Raw genomic sequence first — 23,780 nt, 5'->3', positions numbered from 1 at the left:
GAAGCCCGGGGCAGGTGAAAATTCTGGCTAGGTTCGCCTAGTTAAGAAGTGAGATAAGTCTGCCAAATGAAAAAAATCGTTTGTATTATTAAGCCAATTGATATGCGAGTTGGTATGTGGTGTGAGTCAAGGTTTTATTTTTGTTTGTTTGTTTTTTTTTTTTTTTTTTCAAATGAAATGTAGTTGTGTAGGTGGTAGTGCTGGTGGTGGTTTTTTTTTGTTAAGAAACTAAAATTGATAAACTCTTTTGGTGACAAACATGTTGTGGTCCTAAAAAGGACCGTTTTGTTTTGGGGGTATTTGTTAACCTCCAAACCGTATAGGGTACGTCCCTGACGTTTCAGCGCGTATACGACATCCATAGCAGTCACTGTTTTACGCTTGGCATGTTCGGTGTAGGTGACAGCGTCACGAATAACATTCTCCAGGAATACCTTCAGCACTCCTCGGGTTTCTTCGTAAATCAGACCAGAGATACGTTTGACGCCCCCACGGCGGGCTAGACGACGGATAGCGGGTTTCGTGATACCCTGGATGTTGTCACGCAGTACCTTGCGATGACGCTTTGCTCCTCCTTTACCGAGTCCTTTGCCTCCCTTGCCGCGTCCAGTCATGTTGGTTAATGGGAAAGAAAGTTACTGACGAAAGCACAGGCGCTTGTCGATCTGAGCGTCGAACGAGTATAATGAAGAAAAAAATCACGCGCGCACTATTTATACCCTCTCGCTTGGGTGCATCCGCACACGATGCTTGGTCGTGATTGGCTACAGCTGTCGGCACCACTATACATCCAAGTATAAAGAGCATAAAAGCTACGTACGGACATTTTTTCCAACATATTGCTACCTCTGCTCTCGTACCGTGAGAACCTCGCTCGCTTCGTTGAGAAAACGTAGAACGTATCGTATTCGTATCGCCCGTTGTAATGGCTCGTACCAAGCAGACTGCTCGTAAATCTACCGGTGGTAAGGCACCGCGTAAGCAGCTAGCCACGAAGGCAGCTCGGAAAAGCGCCCCAGCCACAGGAGGTGTGAAGAAGCCTCATCGCTACCGACCGGGAACCGTTGCTCTGCGTGAAATTCGTCGCTATCAGAAGTCGACCGAATTACTGATCCGCAAGCTTCCGTTCCAGCGTTTGGTTCGCGAAATTGCCCAAGACTTCAAAACCGACTTGCGCTTCCAAAGTTCCGCCGTTATGGCACTGCAGGAGGCAAGCGAGGCATATTTGGTCGGCCTTTTCGAAGATACCAACTTGTGTGCTATTCACGCAAAACGCGTCACCATTATGCCAAAGGACATCCAGCTAGCACGTCGTATCCGAGGAGAACGCGCTTAAACGAGCCATTTTTTTAAAAATACATACAAAAAATTAACATCGGTCCTTTTCAGGACCACTACTCCTATTTCTGCGAAGAGAGTTACGCATAAAAGTTTTCTCCAACAGAATAGTTAGAGTTTGTCCCCAAGGGTTTTTTTTTTTCTCAAGGCCAGAAACGGCAACTCCCTGGACAAGAACGACAGAGGTTCATGAATGAATCTGCCCGGATACTACCCTAGACGTGAAATTTGACAATGTGTTGACAACAGTGTTTTTGTAAATAGTAGACTAAGATGTTTGGTCAAGTAGGTAGATTTATCAATTGACATGCACAGAGCTTTGCATCGACGAAAACAACACATGCGCATGCGCGGGACGGCCTCTTCTTCATCCATCGCCGACTTCCAAAGTGTATTCGTTGCTCAGGACCAAGCAGCAAGCGCCTGTACAGACACGTGCATTCCGCAGAGCCTAGTTCCCCTTTGACATTCAGAAGCCCGGGGGCAGGTGAATATTTTGCCTAGTTTCGCCCAGTTAAGAAGTGAGATAAGTATGTAGGAAAAAAATGTACCTTATCTAAACGAACTACTATCCGAGGAAACCCGAACGGGTAAGTAATAACAATATACAATAACAATATATATTTTCAGTCCATTCGCCTCTAGTTAACAACGCGATGGGATTTACAACTTAAAGATGTAGAACCCCTAGGTTGATCACTTGAAATGTAGTATTATTATTATAATGCAAACAAAATTAAGAAATAAAGAGAATTTATGTCAAATTAAAAAGAAAAAAAAGTCACCATGGGATTTCATTATAAACTCTTTCGAAATAGTTTTGTCGTCCTGAGAAGGACGGTTTTTTATGTTTCTTGTGTGATCTCACAGAAAAGAACATTTAAGCTTTCTTTTCGGTCTTCTTGGGCAACAGAACAGCCTGGATGTTTGGCAGTACTCCGCCCTGAGCGATGGTAACTCCGGACAGCAGTTTGTTCAGCTCCTCGTCGTTGCGGATGGCAAGCTGTAGATGACGGGGGATGATGCGGGTTTTCTTGTTGTCGCGGGCGGCATTGCCAGCCAACTCGAGCACTTCGGCGGCCAGGTACTCCATAACCGCGGCTAAGTATACTGGTGCACCAGCACCAACCCGCTCGGCATAGTTACCCTTGCGGAGCAATCGGTGAATACGACCGACGGGGAACTGTAGACCAGCACGGTTGGAGCGGGACTTTGCCTTTCCCTTAACTTTTCCTCCTTTGCCACGTCCAGACATAGCTGCTTGTGTTGTCTTGTCGATGCGATAGAACCACACTGGGGTACGGTTTGAACGAGAATGATATCTTTTTTTACGGGGTCCGGACGTTTTGTACTCTAGCGGTACACGCTCACAGGATAGAGACAAATCGGCAGACTCAGCCAAAGGGGCGGGTCTAGCGAGATGAACGAACAAGCGGTCAAAGGCAAAAAGAGCGTGAAAAAAACAAAATTATTCAGTACGATTTGTTCGCTCGTCGAATTCACACGTAGTTCTTACTAGCAAACACGATGGCACCGAAGACTAGTGGAAAAGCCGCCAAAAAGTCCGGCAAGGCGCAGAAAAACATCTCGAAAACGGACAAGAAGAAGAAGAAAGTCCGCAGGAAGGAATCCTATGCTATCTACATCTATAAGGTGCTGAAGCAGGTCCATCCCGACACCGGTATCTCGTCGAAGGCGATGAGCATCATGAACAGCTTCGTCAACGATATCTTCGAGCGTATCGCAGCTGAAGCCTCGCGTCTGGCCCACTACAACAAACGTTCCACCATCACGTCCCGGGAAATTCAGACCGCAGTCCGTCTGCTACTACCCGGTGAACTTGCCAAGCACGCGGTTTCCGAAGGTACCAAAGCGGTGACGAAGTATACCAGCTCTAAGTAAAGAGCTGGTCCCGAAGGCGTTGATTCCGAAACAAGTCAAAAAACAAAACGGCCCTTTTCAGGGCCATAAAATCGTCTTTAATCTAAAGAGTTTATTGTTTTGTTATCACTCGATATCCCCATCTTGTTCGGCTAGAACTCCCTGTTGTTGTTTACAACCCCCCAAAACTTCTTCCCAACCCCTGCCGCCGAGTCCTTCAAATACCGATGCATCCATTCATGCATGCCCATTCACGATTCAGTGGTCGTCAATCCAGTTTGCAACCAGTCGACTAACGGCCGCGAGTTCTCCAAGTATCTTTTCTCAAGGCTAGAGGCGAATGAACTGAATGAAAAATTTAAAGCCTCTTAACATCAAAACTCACTCGTGCTCATGCTTTCATTGTTCTACCAACAAATCATCTCCCCGGTGATTGAGAATACCCAATTGACACGTACTTGAAGCAGCAGCAGGGCCTACGACGCATCATCGGCTCCACACTCCATCGAATCCAAAACACAATCCCATTCCCTCAACCATCCAGAGACTCCAACGCATCCGGAAGAAATTTCTTTCGTAACACAGTTCACAAGGTCGGAGGTTCACGGGAGAGCCTGCCTCGATACCCTAGTAGTGAAATTCCACCAATTTATTCAGAAGTTCGGAGAGAAGTGCTTCAATTCCGAACATTCGATTTTCCGGAACCTTGTACAGTCGAAGTTTATTTAGAAGTAAGATACTGTTACATACCGTCAAAGTCATTGCACCTAGCGTCAGCGATAAACATGATTGACAGCGAAGCGGAAGCAGCTATGACAGCCGAATAAAGTGCGCTACACATGCAACGTCTCGTCACCGTGAAGTCAACGTAGAGAAATGATTTTTTTGACGTGGGACTACGTCTAACCGGAATATATGGAGGGTAAAATGAAAACCTAAACACAGAACATGCAGGAAAAAATGAAAGATTTCGAATGCTTATAGCTCGAACATTTCGTACTGGATAGGAGAGATGTTTGCATCACTTGATAGGGAATATTTCTACGCATCTATCGCAACTAACAAAATGTTGTTTTTCATTAGATAAACAATTGAATAACTGTAAAATATTAGGCGTTATCTAAACGCCCTAACTGCATCGTTTTGATTGGCCCGATTTACGGTTTCCCTAACACAACCATCAAAACCAAGCAGCCTTGGGGAAATCGGCATTGCAAATACATGAAAGTAGGGGGACTTTTGTTCTCATCGAAAAATGTTCCCTAACACAGACTTTAAAACCAAGCAGCGAAATCGGCATTGCAAGCACACGAAAGAGCCTAGAGGCGAGTGAACTGAAAAGTTTAAACCCTCTTAAAGCCAAAAAGAAGAAAAAGAACACACGAAAGTAGGGGGAGCTTTTGTTCCCACCGAAATGTGTTCCCTAATAGAGATTTCTGAACCAAGGTGCCTGGAGAAATCGGTATTTCAAATTCATGCAAGTCGGGGGTATTTTTGTTCCGACTGGATTAGAGACGAATGAACTCTCAGAGTTTAAAGTCTCTCTAATTCAATACCTTCCCTTCCGACTGGAATGTGTTTCCCTAACACAGACTTCAAATCCATGAAGCGTGGGGAAATCGGCATTGCGAATTCATACAAATCGGGGGTATTTTTGTTCCGATTGAAATGTGTTTCCCTAACACAGACTTCAAAACCGAGGTTTCTGGGGAAATCGGCTCTGCAAATAAATGCAAACTGCGAGTACTTTTGTCCTCGCTTGCCTTTGTGCAGAGTGGAATATGTCTGTCCTAACATGATCTTCTAAACTTAGGAACCTGGGAAAATCGTGCAGCCACTAGAAGCGAATGAACTTCCCAGTTTCAAGCAAATTCGAGATTCGAGAAGTATGTACACTTTTGGGATGTAAACTTCAGAGGGAAATGTAAAATAAAATAATCGTTTGATAATTTTTTTTTTTGTCTTTATTGGAAAGATTTTCAGCCTTAGGCTGGTTCATCAAACGTTTGATAATTCTTCCGTACATATATTTTGTTCTAGTCATCATACCAAACGTAAAAGGTCCGTCATTAAATTTACTTGTAACGAAGAACAATCAATCACAATAAATGAATTGACTTTACACGGCATTTGTTCATTTTTTTCACTCACAGAGCAAATATATTGAACTCAATTGAATTTGGAAACTGTTTCATTCAATCAAGAATTTAATCAATACAAACGAATGATTGCTAAGCTAAGGTAGTTCCACGTGAACCTTTTTTTTTTTTTTTATATATATATACAGTGCTTGAATGCTGCTTATAATGTCTTGACACTAGTGGTGAGCCTTATTCTTAATATATAGCTACAATGTCCAGAGCTTAATCTTGGTAATACGGATTAGGGACTAGGTTACGCTAGATGAACACAGCTGAAAGACTGAAGGACTGGAAGAATAGTGAAGGGATTTAGTCGTAAGCAATTTATTTACTATATTTACTGAAATCACTGTAATATGAATTTGATGAATTTATAGGAAAATTATATTCTCCAAATTAAATTCGAATCGTGGTAATTTTATTCCGGCACTGACCCTACTCCTAGCAGGTCACAAAATAATATTTAATATTTAATTCCGGTAGGACCATCGTGGGCATCTGTCCGCGGCGGCGGCGGATGGACTAGCAGCTGTCATGCTATTGAGAACGGCTGCTGGCGCGGATGGTACTTCTTGGCCGGTCACTAGGGGCTGACCGCTTACCCGGATCCGAACAACCAATGCACCATTCTGTAGGGAAACTTTCCCACCCGCCGAGCTGTGGTAATTCGAAACGGTCCGATCGGGCGATTGGCCGGAAACGGAACACTTCCGTCGGATTGCACCCGGTGTGAGACGGCACAGTGCTGTTCGGGATCGAATTTCGTCCCTTTATTGGTCTGCGCTGGACATCGGATGCGTCCCATTGTGACCGGGGACTATCACAGATAGATAGAGTATGTGGCTTTGGCCACTAGAGGCCACCAGAGGGGACGAAATGGCCTCTAGAAAAGTTGGCGCTCCGAAACAGTACCTAGCATAGTGCGAGCACAAAACGAGCACGTCACCCGACCGCATCCCTAACACAGCCGCCGAAAGTGGACCTTCAGCGGGGTAGCAATTTTTGGAAATTACAAACTCCGCTCTTTAATACAGCTCGCTCGCACGCACGCACGCAGTATTAGGAGAAGACACAGACCGTAACGGTACGGAACGAAACAAAACAAAACAGGGAAAAGCGCTGAAAAAGCAGCAGAGGAAGCAGAGAGATGTCGGACAATAACGCAGCTACCGAGGCAGTCGGCGAGAGCCCGTTGGCGGCACCAGCCGTGGGCAGTGAGAAATCGCCGAAAAAGGCAGGCGGCAAATCAGCGGCGGCAGCAGCAGCAGCGAAGAAGCCGAAAAAGCCCGCCAACCATCCACCGGTTAACGAGATGATAGTGGCCGCCATCAGGACGCTGAAGGAGCGCAACGGTTCATCGCTGCAGGCCATCAAGAAATACCTGGCCGGCAACTACAAGGCGGATGTGGCGAAGCTAACTCCGTTCATCAAGAAAGCGCTGAAGAACGGTGTCGTCAAGGGCCTGTTTGTGCAAACGAAGGGCACTGGTGCGTCGGGCTCGTTCAAGATCCCCCCAAAGGCCAAAAAGGAGTTCACCGGGGAGAAGAAGAGTGGCTCGTCGGCTAAGAAAGCACCAGCAGCAGCGAAAAAGGGTACCGCTTCCGGGGATAAGAAATCCAAGAAGGCAGCCGCCGAGAAGAAGCCGAAAAAGGCTACCGCTGCTGCTGGCAAGAAGAAAGCTGCCGCTGCTACCGGGGAGAAAAATACAGCAACCGCAGCCAAAAAACCGAAAGCTGCTGCTGCTGCTGCTGCTGTGAAGAAGGTGGTGGCCAGCGAGAAGAAAACCAAGGCAGCGAGTGCCAAGGCTGCCAAGAAGACCGGCAGTGTGAAGAAAGCTGCTGCTACCGCCCCGAAGCAAAAGCCAACGAAACCCTCGAAAACCGCCGCACAGAAACCGAAAACGCCAAAGCCAAAGAAAGCAGCAGCAGCTCCGAAAAAAGCTACCGCTGCCAAAAAGTGAACAACGTAGCCAGTAGTAGTGGTCCGACTAAAACAACAGCACAACACGAGAAATCAAATTCAGTCCTTTTCAGGACTATCAATATTGTTTTAAAGCAAAAGAGTTTATTTTATTGTTTTCCACTTATCATAGAATATTGTGTAAAACTACAATCAAATATTGTTGTTTACTTTCGCATTTTCTTCGACCAGGTGCAAACCGTCATATCCACGGCTAGAGATGTCTAAATTTTTCGTTTACTCGATTATGGATCAATCATCGTTGGGGCATTTTACAATAATCGATTCATTCGAATATATATATATTTTTTTTGTTTTCTTTCGATAACAGGAGTAGGTTTGTTAGGGGTGGTGGGTTCATGAAAAGCAATCGATTGGGATGAAGTGTGTTCGGTTGGATTGAGATTGATTTTTAGGTTTCTTCCTTGAAGATACCTTTCCCAGGGAGGGAGGACTGTCCATCTTCAGATGATTCAGCATTTAGTGCAGTGCAGTTTGTACTGCCAGGCGCGATTCGCGAGGACGGCGGTATGGTGTCGACATCTGGATACGACATCAATTTGTATGAGGCAACAAACTATTCTCTATCAGATTAGTCGGTCCGAAGGCAATTTTGAATTGTTAAAATTTGTATGAAATTTTTTTCTTTGCATTATTTAATTACTTGAAGTACGTTGTTCTGACCATAATTTAAACTATTTTCTACAAATTTTAAGATATTCTCACCAAAACTCACAACTGTAATGTAAAATTATTTTTATACACAATTTTTGTATGACATTTTTTCATCGCTTGCAGACAAAAGTAATTTTCATTTACATAGAGTACTACTTTGATTTGGGAAAATAATTTTTATTTTAAAAATGTGTTCATTTCTGCTACAAACACATATAGTCATGCAAACTCCCCCAACTTGTAATACGAAGCTCAATGCCATCTAATCTACGCGAATAAGTAGTAACACACACAAAATTGCAACATTGGCAACAGAGTGAGAGTGAGAATTACATCAAATATTTAAATGTTTACAACTAATTTCATTAGTGTATCCATCTGATCACATGGTGTCTGGGACGAGACACTGCCAATACAGGGGGAACCCCCGCCGCTGATTGGTTGATTTTTGTAAACAAACCAATTCTACACTGTTGCCAATTTTGTGTATGCTTCTACTTATTCGCGTTGACGGCGGAATGGTGTCGACATCTGGATACGATGTTAGTTTGTATGAGGTCAGCTATTCTCTATCAGATTAGTCGACCCTAAGGCAGTTTTAAATTGCTTAACCCTCCTGTACTCGCGTGCAAAATCATAACACGTATACTCGCGCACGGTGTCACAGACCGAAAATTGAACTTCTCTGTAATGTTGCTATTGTGTATTTTTCAGGCTTCGTTGGCATTTATTTGAAGAAGAGGGTATGATTGAATGAAAAACTCCAAAAAATATGTTTTTGTCGTCTTTATTAAGTTTTAATAGTCATCTAAATCAGCCTCCTCAAGACAGAGTAATTTTTGACACTCCAACACAAATAACGAAATTCGAATTTTTCACTCTTGTTAATAAAAAGTAAGCAACTGAACATAATTCATGGAAGTATAAGGAGCTATAAAATAACATAAAAGCGTATTAATAGATTGTGGTTTCATTGGAGTAAGAATCAGAACATTGCATAACTGCATGCTCGAAACAAACATATTTTTTACATTTCATGCAGTTGTTGCGTGTTTTTCGGGTCTTTTATCGAAGAGAAGAATGTATAACGACCTTTTAGATAATTATCAGATGATAAAGATTTTGGAATATAAAGTTTGCATATTTCTAATATTCTTATATGCTGTATTCTTGGTAAATTAAGAATTAATGCTTTTTTTTAGATGGGGCAGAAAAAGATTATATAAAAGGATTTCTAGGAACTTCCTTTTCTTTTTCTTGTTTTCTTGTCGATATATATAGATGTATAGTGAAAAACGTCGTAAAACTCGAGCTAGTGCTCTGAAAGTTAAATTTTCATTTCTCAATCTTCGGCAATGGTTTTGTTTGTATTGTTGAAAGCATCGTTATTTTTTCGACACTGATGCCAGACAAGATCGTCGAAACAGCTATAAAAACCACTCAATAACATGTTATTTCTGAGTCATAGCGTTTCATGTAATTAAAATCAATAGAATAAAATTGTGTTGATATCAATACAATTATTATTTCTACGTTTAATGGGTCTATAATGTAAGTTCTAGCAACTTTAACATTGGGTAAGAAAATTGTATTGTAGAGCTCGGAACACCGCCTATGCTTTCAAAAACAGTAAACGGAAAAGTATTACATTCAATCAAAATGCCTCGGCCAACGAAGAGCGTTAAGGCTCTCCAACGTGAGTATGTGAAAACAATACGATCAACGAAGGAAACATTAAGGAATTATCCACATCGAGTTACTATGCGGAAGAACTTGTTAATACCAAAAGGGCCCCAATTCGCATGTCTTATAAATTTGCTCATGTTACGCTCGCGTATAATCAGAATTTTACTTCATATACAGATACACCTTCTATACATATTTATATCCGCAATTGTTCGTGGGAACATATCGTTCGTACATTTTACATTTACAGTATTGAATTGTTATTTTTATTTTCAAATTTATTCAAAGACTCGTGTCAATGTAGCGCCACACAGTCTGATAAGTGAATTGATCTATTTACGTGTGCTTTGCTCTTCTCTCACAAACACTATTACCCAATTTTTACACGTGGGTTTACCTATACTACTACCATGGCTAGCTTCCACCTTCACCTTAAGTAGAGGCAAAGAACAAAATTGGCAACCGCGTAGAAGTGATTTGTTTACAAAAATCAACCAATCACCGGTGGGGGCTCCCCATCTATTGGCTGGTCTCGTCTCAGACGCCACGTGGTCAGCTGGATACACTAATGAAATTAGTTGTAAAAATTGAAACATTTTATGTAGTTCTCAATTTCAATTCTCAATCCCGCTCGAATGTTTCTATCGACAGAAACACGAGAATATACTGTATATGTTACTATGTGCAACGGTTTACAAAATACAATCGAATACAAAATTAAAAAAAAAAACCAAACTAACAAACAAACAAAAAATACAAAATGAAGGTTCTCAAATGGGGATCAACACTAGGGTAGGAGCCTACCTGTTGGTCTCAAATGTTCCTATCTCACGCCTCCACGAAGATCATATGACGACATTTTTAGATCGGGCGTGAACTGGAAACGGGAGGTTCTCAAATGGGGATCAACACTAGGGTAGGAGCCTACCTGTTGGTATCAAATGTTCCTATCTCACGCCTCCACGAAGATCATATGACGACATTTTTAGATCGGGCGTGAACTGGAAACACACACCTGGTCTTGGCTCCGAGAACGGGTGTCGAAAGTGGCTAAGTGAGGGGGTGCGAGCGAGTCAGAGCGCTATATCTCTCCCGGGGAAGGCCTCCCGGGTCATGGAGGCCTTGCCAACCCGCTGTCTCCCGGGCAAAGGAGATACACCCAGAAAATGGAGCTACGTTCACGAAGAATACTCAGAATGCGATCGCCCGAGGAGGGTCCCCGAACTGGAGCTGGTCCTGGAACGGGCGTAAGAGCGAGCGGCCAGCGGCTGGAGGGCGATGTGCAAGAGCGGGCCACCAGCCGGGTTCAACCCGAAGAGCTACCGCCACACGGAAACAGCAGCCATCGACATCACCAACGAAACGCTGCGCCTACGAGGCGTGTTGCGACTGTCAGACGACAGTCGTCCACACTTGTGGGTACTACTAGGCGACGGATCATGTGGACACATGAAATGAATGAATTCGTGATCCGCGCCTATTACATCTGCACTGCTTTGGAGACGGACATGAGCGGTCGCCCTCGAATACTCGCAATGTTCGAGGAAGCGTATCCAGAGTTCGTCGGGAGGCTTGACCAAAACGCGATGAACGCGAGGCGTAGAGCGATTGTACGCAACAATATGCTCTCCCAAACGCAAGTCGACGAGATCAAGCAGCAGGTGCAGAGAGAACTAAGCTCCAGAACAAGCAGAGCAAGCGATGTGTCGAGACGAAGTTCAGTACGGCTGAGCAATTCATTCGCGAGTGGGGCACGCGAATCAGCACCAGTGGAGGCCACAGTACAACAACCCCCTGAGCCGGAAGATCCACAGCCAGATCAACAACTACTACGCGATCTGGTCTTCCATTACGACGAGGCGATCTCACAGTTCCGCGACACGGACCCTTTGTCGCGCCCCAGGATCCCGAAGTTGCAGCATTCCCGCAGGCTGACAAGTGCAGTAAAGCTCATGAACGAGCACGTTCTTCCGCTGCACTTGGTTGATGCTGAGAACATGGAGGAGCTGCAACTGAAAGTTTACTGTGCTGCTGTGGCGACCGCCAAAAGTTTAGGATACCGTATTAGGCCAAGAGGCGGACTGCTCCAACATCTCCGTGAAAGGCGTGAGCCTCCATGGCGAAGGAGATTGGAGCAACGGATCCTAAACAAGCGCGCCGCAATTGGAAGACTGATGGCGTACAAAAGAGGCAGCAGATCGGCGAAATTATGTCGCCAAGTTGCTGTGATCGTGCGGCCTACTGAACTTCGCCAGCTGGGAGCTCACCAGCTGACGGAAAAACTCGACACACTGGTACAGCAATTGAGCGTCCTAACTAAACGGCTGAAACGTTACTCTGACTCTGCAAAGCGCCAGGAACAAAATCGGATGTTCAGAGATAACGAAAAAGCGTTCTACGACCACATTAGCGACGAGAAGCCCGACTACCGCGAAGGTTTGCCAGATATTAGCGATGTGACGAACTTCTGGGCTGGTATTTGGGAGACCCCAGTAGAACATCGCGACGGGCAAATGTGGTTAAGACGGGAGGAGGAGAGTTGTGGTGAAATTGGAGAGATGCCAGCTATCATCGTCGGAGAGAACGATGTCCGCGAAGCCTCGCGGTACCTGAGGAACTGGGCAGCACCGGGCCCCGATGGTGTCCAGAACTTTTGGCACAAGAAGCTGACCGTCGCACATCCAAAGATAGCTGAGTGCTTCAACAAGGTGCTACGTGACCCACACAACCTTCCTGAATTCGCCACCCGTGGCGTCACCTTCCTCCTCCCGAAAGACAGCAACACATTGAACCCATCAAAGTACAGACCGATAACGTGCCTATCGAGTCTGTACAAAATACTGAGCAGCATAATTACCGCCAAAGTTTCTGCTCACTGCGAACAGCATCACATCATCGCAGAAGAGCAGAAAGGATGCAGGAAAAATACGCATGGCTGCAAAGACCAGGCCATCATCGACGCAGCCATAGTCGGCCAGGCGGTATATAACCAGCGGAACCTAAGTATGGCCTACATCGATTACAGGAAGGCTTATGACTCCATACCTCACTCGTTTCTCGTCCGGGTATTGGAGCTCTACAAAATTGATCCCGTCGTCGTTAGGTTCCTGCAGCATGCGATGAGGCAGTGGAGTACGTCTCTGCACCTCAGTGATGGGGAAAATGTGTTGCAGTCTAGAACGCTGCAGATAAAGAGGGGGATATTCCAAGGCGACTCTTTCAGCCCGCTTTGGTTTTGTCTGGCACTGAACCCCCTCAGTAGGACGCTCAATAGAAACGGTCATGGCTATAAAATAAGGTATGGCGACGGCGCCCACGAAGAAGTGACCCATACCTTTTACATGGACGATCTCAAGGTCTACGCTGATTCACGTCAGCGTCTAGGTGTAGCTATCCGGGTTGTCGAAGACATAAGCAGGGACATCTGTATGGAGTTCGGCCTCGACAAGTGTCGCTGTGTCCACCTGCTGAAAGGACAACTTACCGAATCCGGAGGCTACGAGGTCTATGACGGCGAGTTTATAAGAGACATGGTTCGTGGCGAATCCTATAAATATCTTGGATTCCGACAGCTCACCGGGATTCGCCACTCCGACATCAAGACGGAGCTGCGAGACAAGTTCTTGAGTCGAGTGAACTGTGTCCTGAGGACTTTCCTCAACGCGGGGAACAAGGTACGCGCGATCAACACATTCGCGGTTCCCCTGCTGACCTTCAGTTTTGGTGTAGTCAAATGGAGCAAAACTAACCTAGAGGACCTTGAGAGGAGGATGAGGAAAGCATTCAAAGAGGCCGGAATGCACCATCCTCAATCGGCACTGGAGAGAGTTTCACTACCACGCAAAGAAGGGGGACTTGGAATCGTCGACATTTCTGCACTGTGTGTTGCCCAGGTACGACAACTGCGCGAGTACTTCGCAGAACGCGCCAACCAAAACGCGCTATACCGGGCTGTCTGCGCCGCCGACAGAGGATACAGCGCTCTGCACTTGGCGCAAGCGGAGTACCAACTCAACTGCAATCTGCAGACAGTGGAGGAGAAGATTGCAGCTTGGAAGCAGAAGGCAGTGCATGGTGCCCACCCCCATCAACTGGACCGGCCACACGTCGACAAGGCCGCATCTAATCTGTGGCTAACGCGTGGTGAACTCTCTTCAGTAGTAGAAGCCGACATGATAGCCATCCAGGACAGGATAATGCCGACGAGAAACTGCAGGCGGTACGTCTGGCATCAAGACGTTGATGACATTTGCCGGATGTGCCATCAACCAGGTGAAAACATAGAGCACATTATGGGAGGCTGTCCCGTTTTGGCCAACGCAGCCTACACCGAGCGCCACAACAACGTGGCCCGTATTGTTCATCGACAACTGGCGCTCCAATGTGCTCTACTGGAAGACAACGTACCAAACTACCGGTACCTGCCTGCACCTGTCCTGGAAAATGACCGTTTCAAGCTGTACTGGGATCGCACTGTTCTGACCGACCTCTCGATCCACCACAACCGCCCAGATATAATGGTTTACGACAAGAGCGACCGCAAAGTCACCATCATCGATGTCGCTATTCCACTGAACCAGAATCTGGAGGAGACCCACGGTCGCAAAATCTGCAAGTACCGACCATTGGCCGTGGAGCTCAAGGAACTGTGGGGGCTAAGGGAGGTCCCAAGAATTGTTCCAGTCGTTCTCTCTGGAACTGGAATTATCCCGAAGACACTTCTGGAAGCGCTAAAGGTGTTGAACATCGAGAAGGAATTGGCCGGCATCCAAAAGTCGGTCATCCTTAGCACCTGCGCGATTGTCCGACAATTCCTCGGTCAGGACTAAAACAGCACGAGCATGCAGATACGTGCATTCCGCAGAGCCTAGTCCCCCTTTGGCATTCAGAAGCCCGGGGGCAGGTGAAAATTCTGGCTAGGTTCGCCTAGTTAAGAAGTGAGATAAGTCTGCCAAATGAAAAAAATCGTTTGTATTATTAAGCCAATTGATATGCGAGTTGGTATGTGGTGTGAGTCAAGGTTTTATTTTTGTTTGTTTGTTTTTTTTTTTTTTTTTTCAAATGAAATGTAGTTGTGTAGGTGGTAGTGTGGTGGTGGTTTTTTTTTGTTAAGAAACTAAAATTGATAAACTCTTTTGGTGACAAACATGTTGTGGTCCTAAAAAGGACCGTTTTGTTTTGGGGGTATTTGTTAACCTCCAAACCCGTATAGGGTACGTCCCTGACGTTTCAGCGCGTATACGACATCCATAGCAGTCACTGTTTTACGCTTGGCATGTTCGGTGTAGGTGACAGCGTCACGAATAACATTCTCCAGGAATACCTTCAGCACTCCTCGGGTTTCTTCGTAAATCAGACCAGAGATACGTTTGACGCCCCCACGGCGGGCTAGACGACGGATAGCGGGTTTCGTGATACCCTGGATGTTGTCACGCAGTACCTTGCGATGACGCTTTGCTCCTCCTTTACCGAGTCCTTTGCCTCCCTTGCCGCGTCCAGTCATGTTGGTTAATGGGAAAGAAAGTTACTGACGAAAGCACAGGCGCTTGTCGATCTGAGCGTCGAACGAGTATAATGAAGAAAAAAATCACGCGCGCACTATTTATACCCTCTCGCTTGGGTGCATCCGCACACGATGCTTGGTCGTGATTGGCTACAGCTGTCGGCACCACTATACATCCAAGTATAAAGAGCATAAAAGCTACGTACGGACATTTTTTCCAACACGGTGCTTCTGACATTCAACCGAGACGGTCATGTTTGTAGCGCCCCTTGGAAAAGAGTAGCGAAAATAGAAGTTTTCTCCTCATACAACTGGTTCTATGCTAAAGGAAATTCCTTGAGGCTCTAATCAGTCCTAAATAAAGTTTTCTCCCACAGGTGTACAAGACGAGGACAAGGAGGAGGCCACCGAATAGCCTAGACGGTTGGTGGCTTTCGATACCGGCAGTTTTCACTGCCCCTAGCGTCGGTCCCTGTTTTTGGCGCGTTTTTTTCAGCTCACTTATATATACTCCACATTATTATTACTGGTTACTTATCTCTGGTGGTGGTTTTTATTTTCAGCTGGTGTTTGATCCTGGATTGCAGAGAGGTGGTGTACCCACACTACCGTTTCTCCGGTGCGGGGGCGCACCCCCCCAGCAGCAGTACATAGTGTTAGTGATATTTTAACAGTTTTTTCTTTAAACCTCATAGACATTATAGTAGTGTTTCATTGTATTAAAAGTAGTGTTTCTAGTGAAATTTTAAAAACTTTTTTGAAACAAGCTCCGAAACTGTTGAGCCTTTTCTTTTTTTTTATTCTGCATTAGTGCCATTTTTAGTGTGTATCTCTACATCAACCCCCCTGGCTGTACCTCCCGGGTATAGCCAGCCTCTACCATGGCTTCCAGCAGTGCCGGTAAGTCAACAAACCTTTATAATGGCGTGCCCACCACACGCACCTCTCCTCTCTGGGCCGACCCCTTATGTGGGGAGCTCCAAATTTTATTGCTCAAAGCAACTGGCAAGAATACTCTACCATCAAACCCTTTCGTTGTTTCCAAAACCATCCAAGCTGTTACGGATCGCGATTTCAAGGACGCGAGACCACAGCGAGATGAAAATAACAATCTACAATATGTTATCCATATTCGCAACAAAGAATATGTGGATGCACTCCTGGGTATTAAGTCATTAATTGACAAAACCCCTGTGGAGATAAATTTTCACCCTACCTTGAACCAGCGCAAATGCGTAGTATCGTGTAGGGATGTTATTGATATGGCAGAAGCTGCACTTTTAAAAGAGCTTGCTGACCAAAGAGTCATAGCAATCAAACGAATTTCCCGTATGGACCCAACCAAGAAGGAATTAATTCCAACTCCAACCTTGATTTTGACAATCAGAGGTACTGTAATTCCTGATTACATCAATTTTGGCTTTATCCGCGCCCCCACTCGTAATTTTTATCCGAATCCGATGCAGTGTTTCGGCTGCTACAAATTCGGACACACTTCGAAAAAATGTAGGACCAAGATCCAATTATGCCGAAACTGTGGACAAGCACACCCAGAACTAGGCAATGAAGAAACTGCCAAGAGCTTTATTTGCAACGCTCCTGCCTACTGTGTAAATTGCAGTGGCAACCACCCTTCTACTAATAGAAAATGCCCTGCATGGGTCATGGAAAACAACATCACCAAAGTGAGAGTTGACCAAGGCATATCCTACAAGGAAGCCAAACTAAGCTACCAGGCCAAGATAAATGGATCCTCTTACGCAAGCAAAGTCCAAGAGAGACTTAATGTAGCCCAAAGTACAGGATGCAATCGCTGCAAGTGCAACTGCACGCAATCCAACCCTACCCCAATCATTCCAACGGTTTCCACACCGATAGTTAATCTACCAGACATGGAATATACCATCTCCACTTCCGATTCCGAAACTGATTCAGAAATTCCCATGGAAACTGAATCAGCAAAATTAAACAAACGAAAAATTAAAAATATTAAAACTACAACTTCAGATGAATTGAAATCATCTGAAGATGAAAATTTCCGCGTTAATGAAAAAACAAGGAAAAGGTACAAAAACCAACAACTTCAAATATCTCAACCGGCCGCCCCACAACTGGCCGACCCTCAACCATCTACTTCACACAAAACAGTACCCAACACAAATAGAACAATACCAAATTACTTAAAATTTGACCCTAGACTGAAGACCAAGATTTCCAAAGGTAACAAACAGTCAAAATAATTTCTGATATACCTCCTTCCAAATTAATTAAACCCTTCAAGAGCCTCCATAACATTTCTTAAAATTCAACACTCCACACAAAAACAGTACACCTGTTGTCCAAAATTCAACATCCAACCGAAAACTTGCCATTCAATGGAATTTGCGTGGGCTTAGTAGGTCAATGGATGAAATTAAATTAATGTTAGCTGAGGAGAAACATCTCCCACTAACACTTGCATTCCAAGAAGCCAGAGTGACTAAGATTACACCCGATTTTAACCTTTCACTACAAGGTAAATACAAGTGGTACTTCCGTGAGGGACTTACCTCACGCCAGGGTGGAGTATGTCTTGCTGTTTTGAGCCATCTCCCACATACCCTCATCCAAATTTCATCACAGTTACAGATATGCGCAATCCAACTCACGGGACCGTTACGGTTAACCCTCGCTTCTATATATATTTCCCCAACGCATAGTAACAGTAATTTGGAAGCAGAAATGAACAATGCCATTCAACAATTACCACACCCTTTCATAATCATGGGTGATTTTAACGCCTACCATACTGTATGGGGTGGCCAAAGATGCAATTTAAGAGGTAAAATTATTTTAAAAATAGTTGAACAACTTAACCTCATCATCCTGAACGACTTCCAACATACTCGTATGGATGAACACTCTGGCTCTACTTCTTCAATTGATTTAACGATTACCTCATGGGACCTAGCGCCCAGAGTCAGATGGTGTGTCGATGATGATCTAAGAGGAAGTGATCATTTTCCCATTCACATCCGAACACTGACCAGTAATCCAAAAATCCTCCTGCGAAGGAGATGGTTGTACCAATTTGCCGACTGGGATGGTTTCGAATCAACCATTTCGCATCTGTTACCTGCACAGGGTAACTATTCAGTAGAGGAGTTTTCCCAAGCCGTTTTCGCAGCTGCGGAAGCTAATATACCCCGCACTAGTGGTATCTCCGGCCGGAAGGCAGTCCCATGGTGGAATAATGATGTCAAACAGGCCATTAAATCCAGAAGAAAAGCGCTAAGGAAGCTTAGAAGACAACTGGACGGTAGTGAGACAAAAGTACTTGCCCTAGCTGATTTTCAATCCACTAGAGCTAGAGCAAGGAAAATTATAGCGGAAGCTAAACAAAATAGCTGGCTTAAATTTCTAGATAGCTTTTGCCCTCAGACAACTTCTAGTGAACTGTGGAGCAAGGTTAATGCAATCAGTGGCAAAAAAAGATCGCGAGGCTATTCCATTATGATCAATGGTACCACTACCGATGATCCCGGAACTATTGCTGAACATTTAGCTGACCATTTTGCAAGTACTTCTGCCACCTCCAACTACAAAAGCGACTTCAAAGCTCGTAAAACTGCCGCGGAGACTACAGAGTTTCCCTCGGACTCAGGGGAACCTCATATTTACAATATCAGGTTCTCTATGAAAGAAATGTTGTGGTCCATTAGTAAGTCCAAAGGCAAATCAGCCGAACCAGACGAAATAGAATACAGCATGTTAAAAAAAATTACCTTTCCACGTCAAAACGTCGCTGCTCCAAATTTATAATAACCTTTGGGCTAGCAAATGTTTCCCCGACTCATGGAAGGAAGGGCTAGTCATCCCCATCCCTAAACCGATGGAGAAAAAACCACTAGCCACTAGTTTTCGTCCCATCACCCTTCTCAATTGCCTAGGTAAGGTCTTCGAGAGAATGATCAAACGGAGATTGATGACGAACCTTGAAGAACGTCATCTCCTGGATCCTCGACAACATGCTTTTCGTCAAGGCAATGGTACCAACACGTATTTCAGCCAACTTGATCAACACCTTCACGTGATCACGCGAGACCACCTCCACGGGGAACTCGCTCTGTTGGACATATCCAAAGCCTACGATACAACCTGGAGATATAATATCTTGGACCAACTCCATCAATGGGGTATCGAAGGTAATTTGTTCGAGATAATTCGCAGTTTTCTACAAAATCGTAGCTTCAAAGTTCTTCTCGGAGGAGTCACCTCCACCAGTAAACTGCAAGAAAATGGAGTGCCACAGGGTTCTGTGCTATCGGTGGCTCTTTTCCTGATAGCGATGCAATCATTATTTGATGCCATACCCCAAAATATTGACGCTTTGCTATACGCAGATGATATTCTGCTAATTTCAAAAAACCCATTCCCAGTACTAGCAAGAAGAAGACTTCAGGAAGGAATCTCGTCTGTTAATAACTGGGCGAATTCCGTGGGATTTAGGATCTCAGCTGAAAAATCTCAAGTTCTTCATTGCTGCAACAATAAGCGTCACAGGAAAAAACTACGTTCTTATCTTCTGAACGGTAGTTCCATTAAACGAGTCAATTCTGCACGAATTCTCGGTGTAATGGTGGACAAAAAACTCACGTTCAATAAACATATAAAGAGTACAATATCGGACATTAAAAACCGCCTTAACTTAGTTAGCGTTATAAGCGGTCGAAGCCGAACAGGATCCCGCAAAACTATCTTCAACATTGGAAGAAGCTTAGTCTATTCCAAACTTACTTACGGTATTGAACTCTTCAGCCGTGCCACCTGGAAAACGCTTGAAGAACTGAGGCCTAGCTATCAAAAGATAATAAGACTAGCTTCAGGGGCCTTTAGAACTAGCCCAAGTAAAGCGTTACTCGCTGAGTCAGGCAATTTACCTTTCAAATTGTTCCTCACGAGATTCTACAGCACGCGCGCGATACGAACGCTCGAGAAACATCCAACATTTGAATCCTCACTTGTGAGAGTGAATAACTGGTTGCAGGATACATGCCGAACCACTCTTCCAACGATTGCACCAATTCCCATTATTAACCTTCGACCATGGTATAAACGGGAACCTCAGATTGATTGGTCAATTAAAAATTCTGTGCGAGCTGGTGAAAACAGCAGCATAGTTTTGGCCATTTTCAACAACCACATCCACAGTAAATACCTTTTTCACCACAAGATCTTTACAGATGGATCCTTTGATGGTTTACAAGTAGGTATCGGCATTTTTGCTAATAACCTGCAAGTTAAGTTCCAACTCCCAAATATCTGTTCGGTATTTTCAGCTGAATTAGCGGCACTTCTTATCGCTACATCAAAGTGCGAACACAACAGAAAGACGGTTATTTTCACCGATTCTGCTAGCGCGCTTCTTGCTCTTGAGAGCGGAAGTAGCAAACATCCATGGGTACTCGCAATTGAAGAGAAAACTGCCCAAAATGATATCACCTTCTGCTGGATCCCAGGTCACTGTGGAATCCGCGGTAACGAAGAGGCTGATCGCCTAGCCAAAGAAGGGAGAACATCCGAACTATGGAGCACAAGCGTCCCATCTGATGATATAACCAGATGGGTTAACTCATCTCTGATGACGTGCTGGGAGAACGAATGGAACATCTGCAGAGATACTTTTTTGAGAAAAATTAAAAACACTACCCATCCTTGGATGGATAGAAACCAAAGATCTTTTCAAGTATGTCTAACACGTCTTCGTATTGGACATACCAAATTAACGCACAGGTTCTTGGTTGAAAAAACCGAACCACCCATTTGTAATACCTGTAACGTCAGGCTGACCGTAGAACATTTTCTACTTGTCTGCCCACGTTACAACCTTATGAGAACTAAGTTTCAGATAGCTGACAACCCAAGGACAGCCCTAGCAAGAGATAACTTGGAGGAGGACAAATTACTGCATTTCCTGAAGGAGACGGATCTTTTGGAGCTTATTTAACCATTATACAATTATTTACTATATGTTACAGACTTAACCACATCATTCATACTAACACCTAATGCTTGTGAGCTAATATATGTGTTACCAACGTATTACATATGTTAGGTCACACACATTTTATTTATAAAAAAAAAAATAAATTAATAAATATATATATATAAAAAAAAAAAAAAAACAAAAAACAAAAAAAAAAAATTAGTTAGATATGTAGTTAGATATCACAAACCAAACACACCCACACACACACTTAGACACACACTCACAACAAAATACACAGATTTTAATTTTTTGTAAAAAAAAAAGGCTCTTTTCCGACATACGAATTCAAATTTTGCGTGGATGGCACACAAGTCAATTAACATCTTTTAATTACCATATAATTCACTTTCAGCTTCCTGGGCTAGACATCATTTCTCATTTTATTTTCTTTCAGCGTGTTTGATATAATTATTTCTTATTTCTACTACCAGGTGACCAAATATGCCTCCCATTACTAACGTACTTCTCTTCCAGCATATGTTATACAATTATTACACTATATACATGATTCACCGGAAACGAGAGCAGAGGAAGCATGCGCGAAATTTGATTTAAAAAAAAAAAACCCAAGGCCTTTCTCAAGGCTAGAGGCGAATGAACTGAAAAGTTTAAAGCCTCTTTAATTCAACATCATCATCATCATTTTTCCAACATATTGCTACCTCTGCTCTCGTACCGTGAGAACCTCGCTCGCTTCGTTGAGAAAACGTAGAACGTATCGTATTCGTATCGCCCGTTGTAATGGCTCGTACCAAGCAGACTGCTCGTAAATCTACCGGTGGTAAGGCACCGCGTAAGCAGCTAGCCACGAAGGCAGCTCGGAAAAGCGCCCCAGCCACAGGAGGTGTGAAGAAGCCTCATCGCTACCGACCGGGAACCGTTGCTCTGCGTGAAATTCGTCGCTATCAGAAGTCGACCGAATTACTGATCCGCAAGCTTCCGTTCCAGCGTTTGGTTCGCGAAATTGCCCAAGACTTCAAAACCGACTTGCGCTTCCAAAGTTCCGCCGTTATGGCACTGCAGGAGGCAAGCGAGGCATATTTGGTCGGCCTTTTCGAAGATACCAACTTGTGTGCTATTCACGCAAAACGCGTCACCATTATGCCAAAGGACATCCAGCTAGCACGTCGTATCCGAGGAGAACGCGCTTAAACGAGCCATTTTTTTAAAAATACATACAAAAAATTAACATCGGTCCTTTTCAGGACCACTACTCCTATTTCTGCGAAGAGAGTTACGCATAAAAGTTTTCTCCAACAGAATAGTTAGAGTTTGTCCCCAAGGGTTTTTTTTTTTTCTCAAGGCCAGAAACGGCAACTCCCTGGACAAGAACGACAGAGGTTCATGAATGAATCTGCCCGGATACTACCCTAGACGTGAAATTTGACAATGTGTTGACAACAGTGTTTTTGTAAATAGTAGACTAAGATGTTTGGTCAAGTAGGTAGATTTATCAATTGACATGCACAGAGCTTTGCATCGACGAAAACAACACATGCGCATGCGCGGGACGGCCTCTTCTTCATCCATCGCCGACTTCCAAAGTGTATTCGTTGCTCAGGACCAAGCAGCAAGCGCCTGTACAGACACGTGCATTCCGCAGAGCCTAGTTCCCCTTTGACATTCAGAAGCCCGGGGGCAGGTGAATATTTTGCCTAGTTTCGCCCAGTTAAGAAGTGAGATAAGTATGTAGGAAAAAAATGTACCTTATCTAAACGAACTACTATCCGAGGAAACCCGAACGGGTAAGTAATAACAATATACAATAACAATATATATTTTCAGTCCATTCGCCTCTAGTTAACAACGCGATGGGATTTACAACTTAAAGATGTAGAACCCCTAGGTTGATCACTTGAAATGTAGTATTATTATTATAATGCAAACAAAATTAAGAAATAAAGAGAATTTATGTCAAATTAAAAAGAAAAAAAAGTCACCATGGGATTTCATTATAAACTCTTTCGAAATAGTTTTGTCGTCCTGAGAAGGACGGTTTTTTATGTTTCTTGTGTGATCTCACAGAAAAGAACATTTAAGCTTTCTTTTCGGTCTTCTTGGGCAACAGAACAGCCTGGATGTTTGGCAGTACTCCGCCCTGAGCGATGGTAACTCCGGACAGCAGTTTGTTCAGCTCCTCGTCGTTGCGGATGGCAAGCTGTAGATGACGGGGGATGATGCGGGTTTTCTTGTTGTCGCGGGCGGCATTGCCAGCCAACTCGAGCACTTCGGCGGCCAGGTACTCCATAACCGCGGCTAAGTATACTGGTGCACCAGCACCAACCCGCTCGGCATAGTTACCCTTGCGGAGCAATCGGTGAATACGACCGACGGGGAACTGTAGACCAGCACGGTTGGAGCGGGACTTTGCCTTTCCCTTAACTTTTCCTCCTTTGCCACGTCCAGACATAGCTGCTTGTGTTGTCTTGTCGATGCGATAGAACCACACTGGGGTACGGTTTGAACGAGAATGATATCTTTTTTTACGGGGTCCGGACGTTTTGTACTCTAGCGGTACACGCTCACAGGATAGAGACAAATCGGCAGACTCAGCCAAAGGGGCGGGTCT

The 23,780-nt window shown here is 44.5% G+C and overlaps 7 protein-coding genes across 7 annotated transcripts in view; 4 read left to right on the top strand and 3 right to left on the bottom strand.

The window, feature by feature from the left end:
- The window catches only part of LOC129774031 (uncharacterized), a 4,325-nt gene extending 2,916 nt beyond the window's left edge, over window positions 1–1,409 (top strand). The window contains exon 3 of the mRNA XM_055777727.1: window positions 888–1,409. Within this exon, the coding sequence (XP_055633702.1) occupies window positions 888–1,336 (449 nt within the window). The 3' untranslated portion in view covers window positions 1,337–1,409. The remainder of the gene's footprint in view (window positions 1–887) is intronic.
- Window positions 1,410–2,183: 774 nt separating this feature from the next.
- Window positions 2,184–2,665, bottom strand: LOC129780427 (histone H2A). Its single transcript, XM_055788694.1, has one exon. It carries the CDS (start codon window positions 2,591–2,593, stop codon window positions 2,219–2,221), a length of 375 nt encoding a protein of 124 aa, XP_055644669.1. The 5' UTR covers window positions 2,594–2,665; the 3' UTR covers window positions 2,184–2,218.
- Window positions 2,666–2,822: 157 nt separating this feature from the next.
- LOC129777585 (histone H2B) lies at window positions 2,823–3,287 on the top strand. Its single transcript, XM_055783952.1, has one exon. The coding sequence runs from the start codon at window positions 2,866–2,868 to the stop codon at window positions 3,238–3,240; it is 375 nt and encodes a 124-aa protein (XP_055639927.1). The 5' UTR covers window positions 2,823–2,865; the 3' UTR covers window positions 3,241–3,287.
- A 3,076-nt stretch (window positions 3,288–6,363) lies between these two features.
- On the top strand, window positions 6,364–7,403 carry LOC129779451 (histone H1B-like). Its single transcript, XM_055786933.1, has one exon. The coding sequence runs from the start codon at window positions 6,508–6,510 to the stop codon at window positions 7,318–7,320; it is 813 nt and encodes a 270-aa protein (XP_055642908.1). The 5' UTR covers window positions 6,364–6,507; the 3' UTR covers window positions 7,321–7,403.
- A 7,368-nt stretch (window positions 7,404–14,771) lies between these two features.
- LOC129774318 (histone H4) lies at window positions 14,772–15,235 on the bottom strand. The gene has a single exon (XM_055778033.1). The coding sequence runs from the start codon at window positions 15,181–15,183 to the stop codon at window positions 14,872–14,874; it is 312 nt and encodes a 103-aa protein (XP_055634008.1). The 5' UTR covers window positions 15,184–15,235; the 3' UTR covers window positions 14,772–14,871.
- Window positions 15,236–21,916: 6,681 nt separating this feature from the next.
- Window positions 21,917–22,906, top strand: LOC129776536 (histone H3). Its single transcript, XM_055782241.1, has one exon. It carries the CDS (start codon window positions 21,953–21,955, stop codon window positions 22,361–22,363), a length of 411 nt encoding a protein of 136 aa, XP_055638216.1. The 5' UTR covers window positions 21,917–21,952; the 3' UTR covers window positions 22,364–22,906.
- A 305-nt stretch (window positions 22,907–23,211) lies between these two features.
- On the bottom strand, window positions 23,212–23,693 carry LOC129780442 (histone H2A). Its single transcript, XM_055788724.1, has one exon. It carries the CDS (start codon window positions 23,619–23,621, stop codon window positions 23,247–23,249), a length of 375 nt encoding a protein of 124 aa, XP_055644699.1. The 5' UTR covers window positions 23,622–23,693; the 3' UTR covers window positions 23,212–23,246.
- Window positions 23,694–23,780: the final 87 nt, after the last annotated feature.

This window comes from Toxorhynchites rutilus, chromosome 3, assembly GCF_029784135.1.
Source record: "Toxorhynchites rutilus septentrionalis strain SRP chromosome 3, ASM2978413v1, whole genome shotgun sequence".
Lineage (NCBI taxonomy): Eukaryota > Metazoa > Arthropoda > Insecta > Diptera > Culicidae > Toxorhynchites > Toxorhynchites rutilus.
This window is presented reverse-complemented; position numbering and strand designations above follow the sequence as displayed.

Excerpts from the sequence above, each read along its gene's own strand:
- LOC129780427 (XM_055788694.1), bottom strand. The coding sequence starts at position 2,593 with ATGTCTGGACGTGGCAAAGGAGGAAAAGTTAAGGGAAAGGCAAAGTCC.
- LOC129780442 (XM_055788724.1), bottom strand. The coding sequence starts at position 23,621 with ATGTCTGGACGTGGCAAAGGAGGAAAAGTTAAGGGAAAGGCAAAGTCC.
- LOC129774318 (XM_055778033.1), bottom strand. The coding sequence starts at position 15,183 with ATGACTGGACGCGGCAAGGGAGGCAAAGGACTCGGTAAAGGAGGAGCA.
- LOC129779451 (XM_055786933.1), top strand. The coding sequence starts at position 6,508 with ATGTCGGACAATAACGCAGCTACCGAGGCAGTCGGCGAGAGCCCGTTG.
- LOC129777585 (XM_055783952.1), top strand. The coding sequence starts at position 2,866 with ATGGCACCGAAGACTAGTGGAAAAGCCGCCAAAAAGTCCGGCAAGGCG.
- LOC129776536 (XM_055782241.1), top strand. The coding sequence starts at position 21,953 with ATGGCTCGTACCAAGCAGACTGCTCGTAAATCTACCGGTGGTAAGGCA.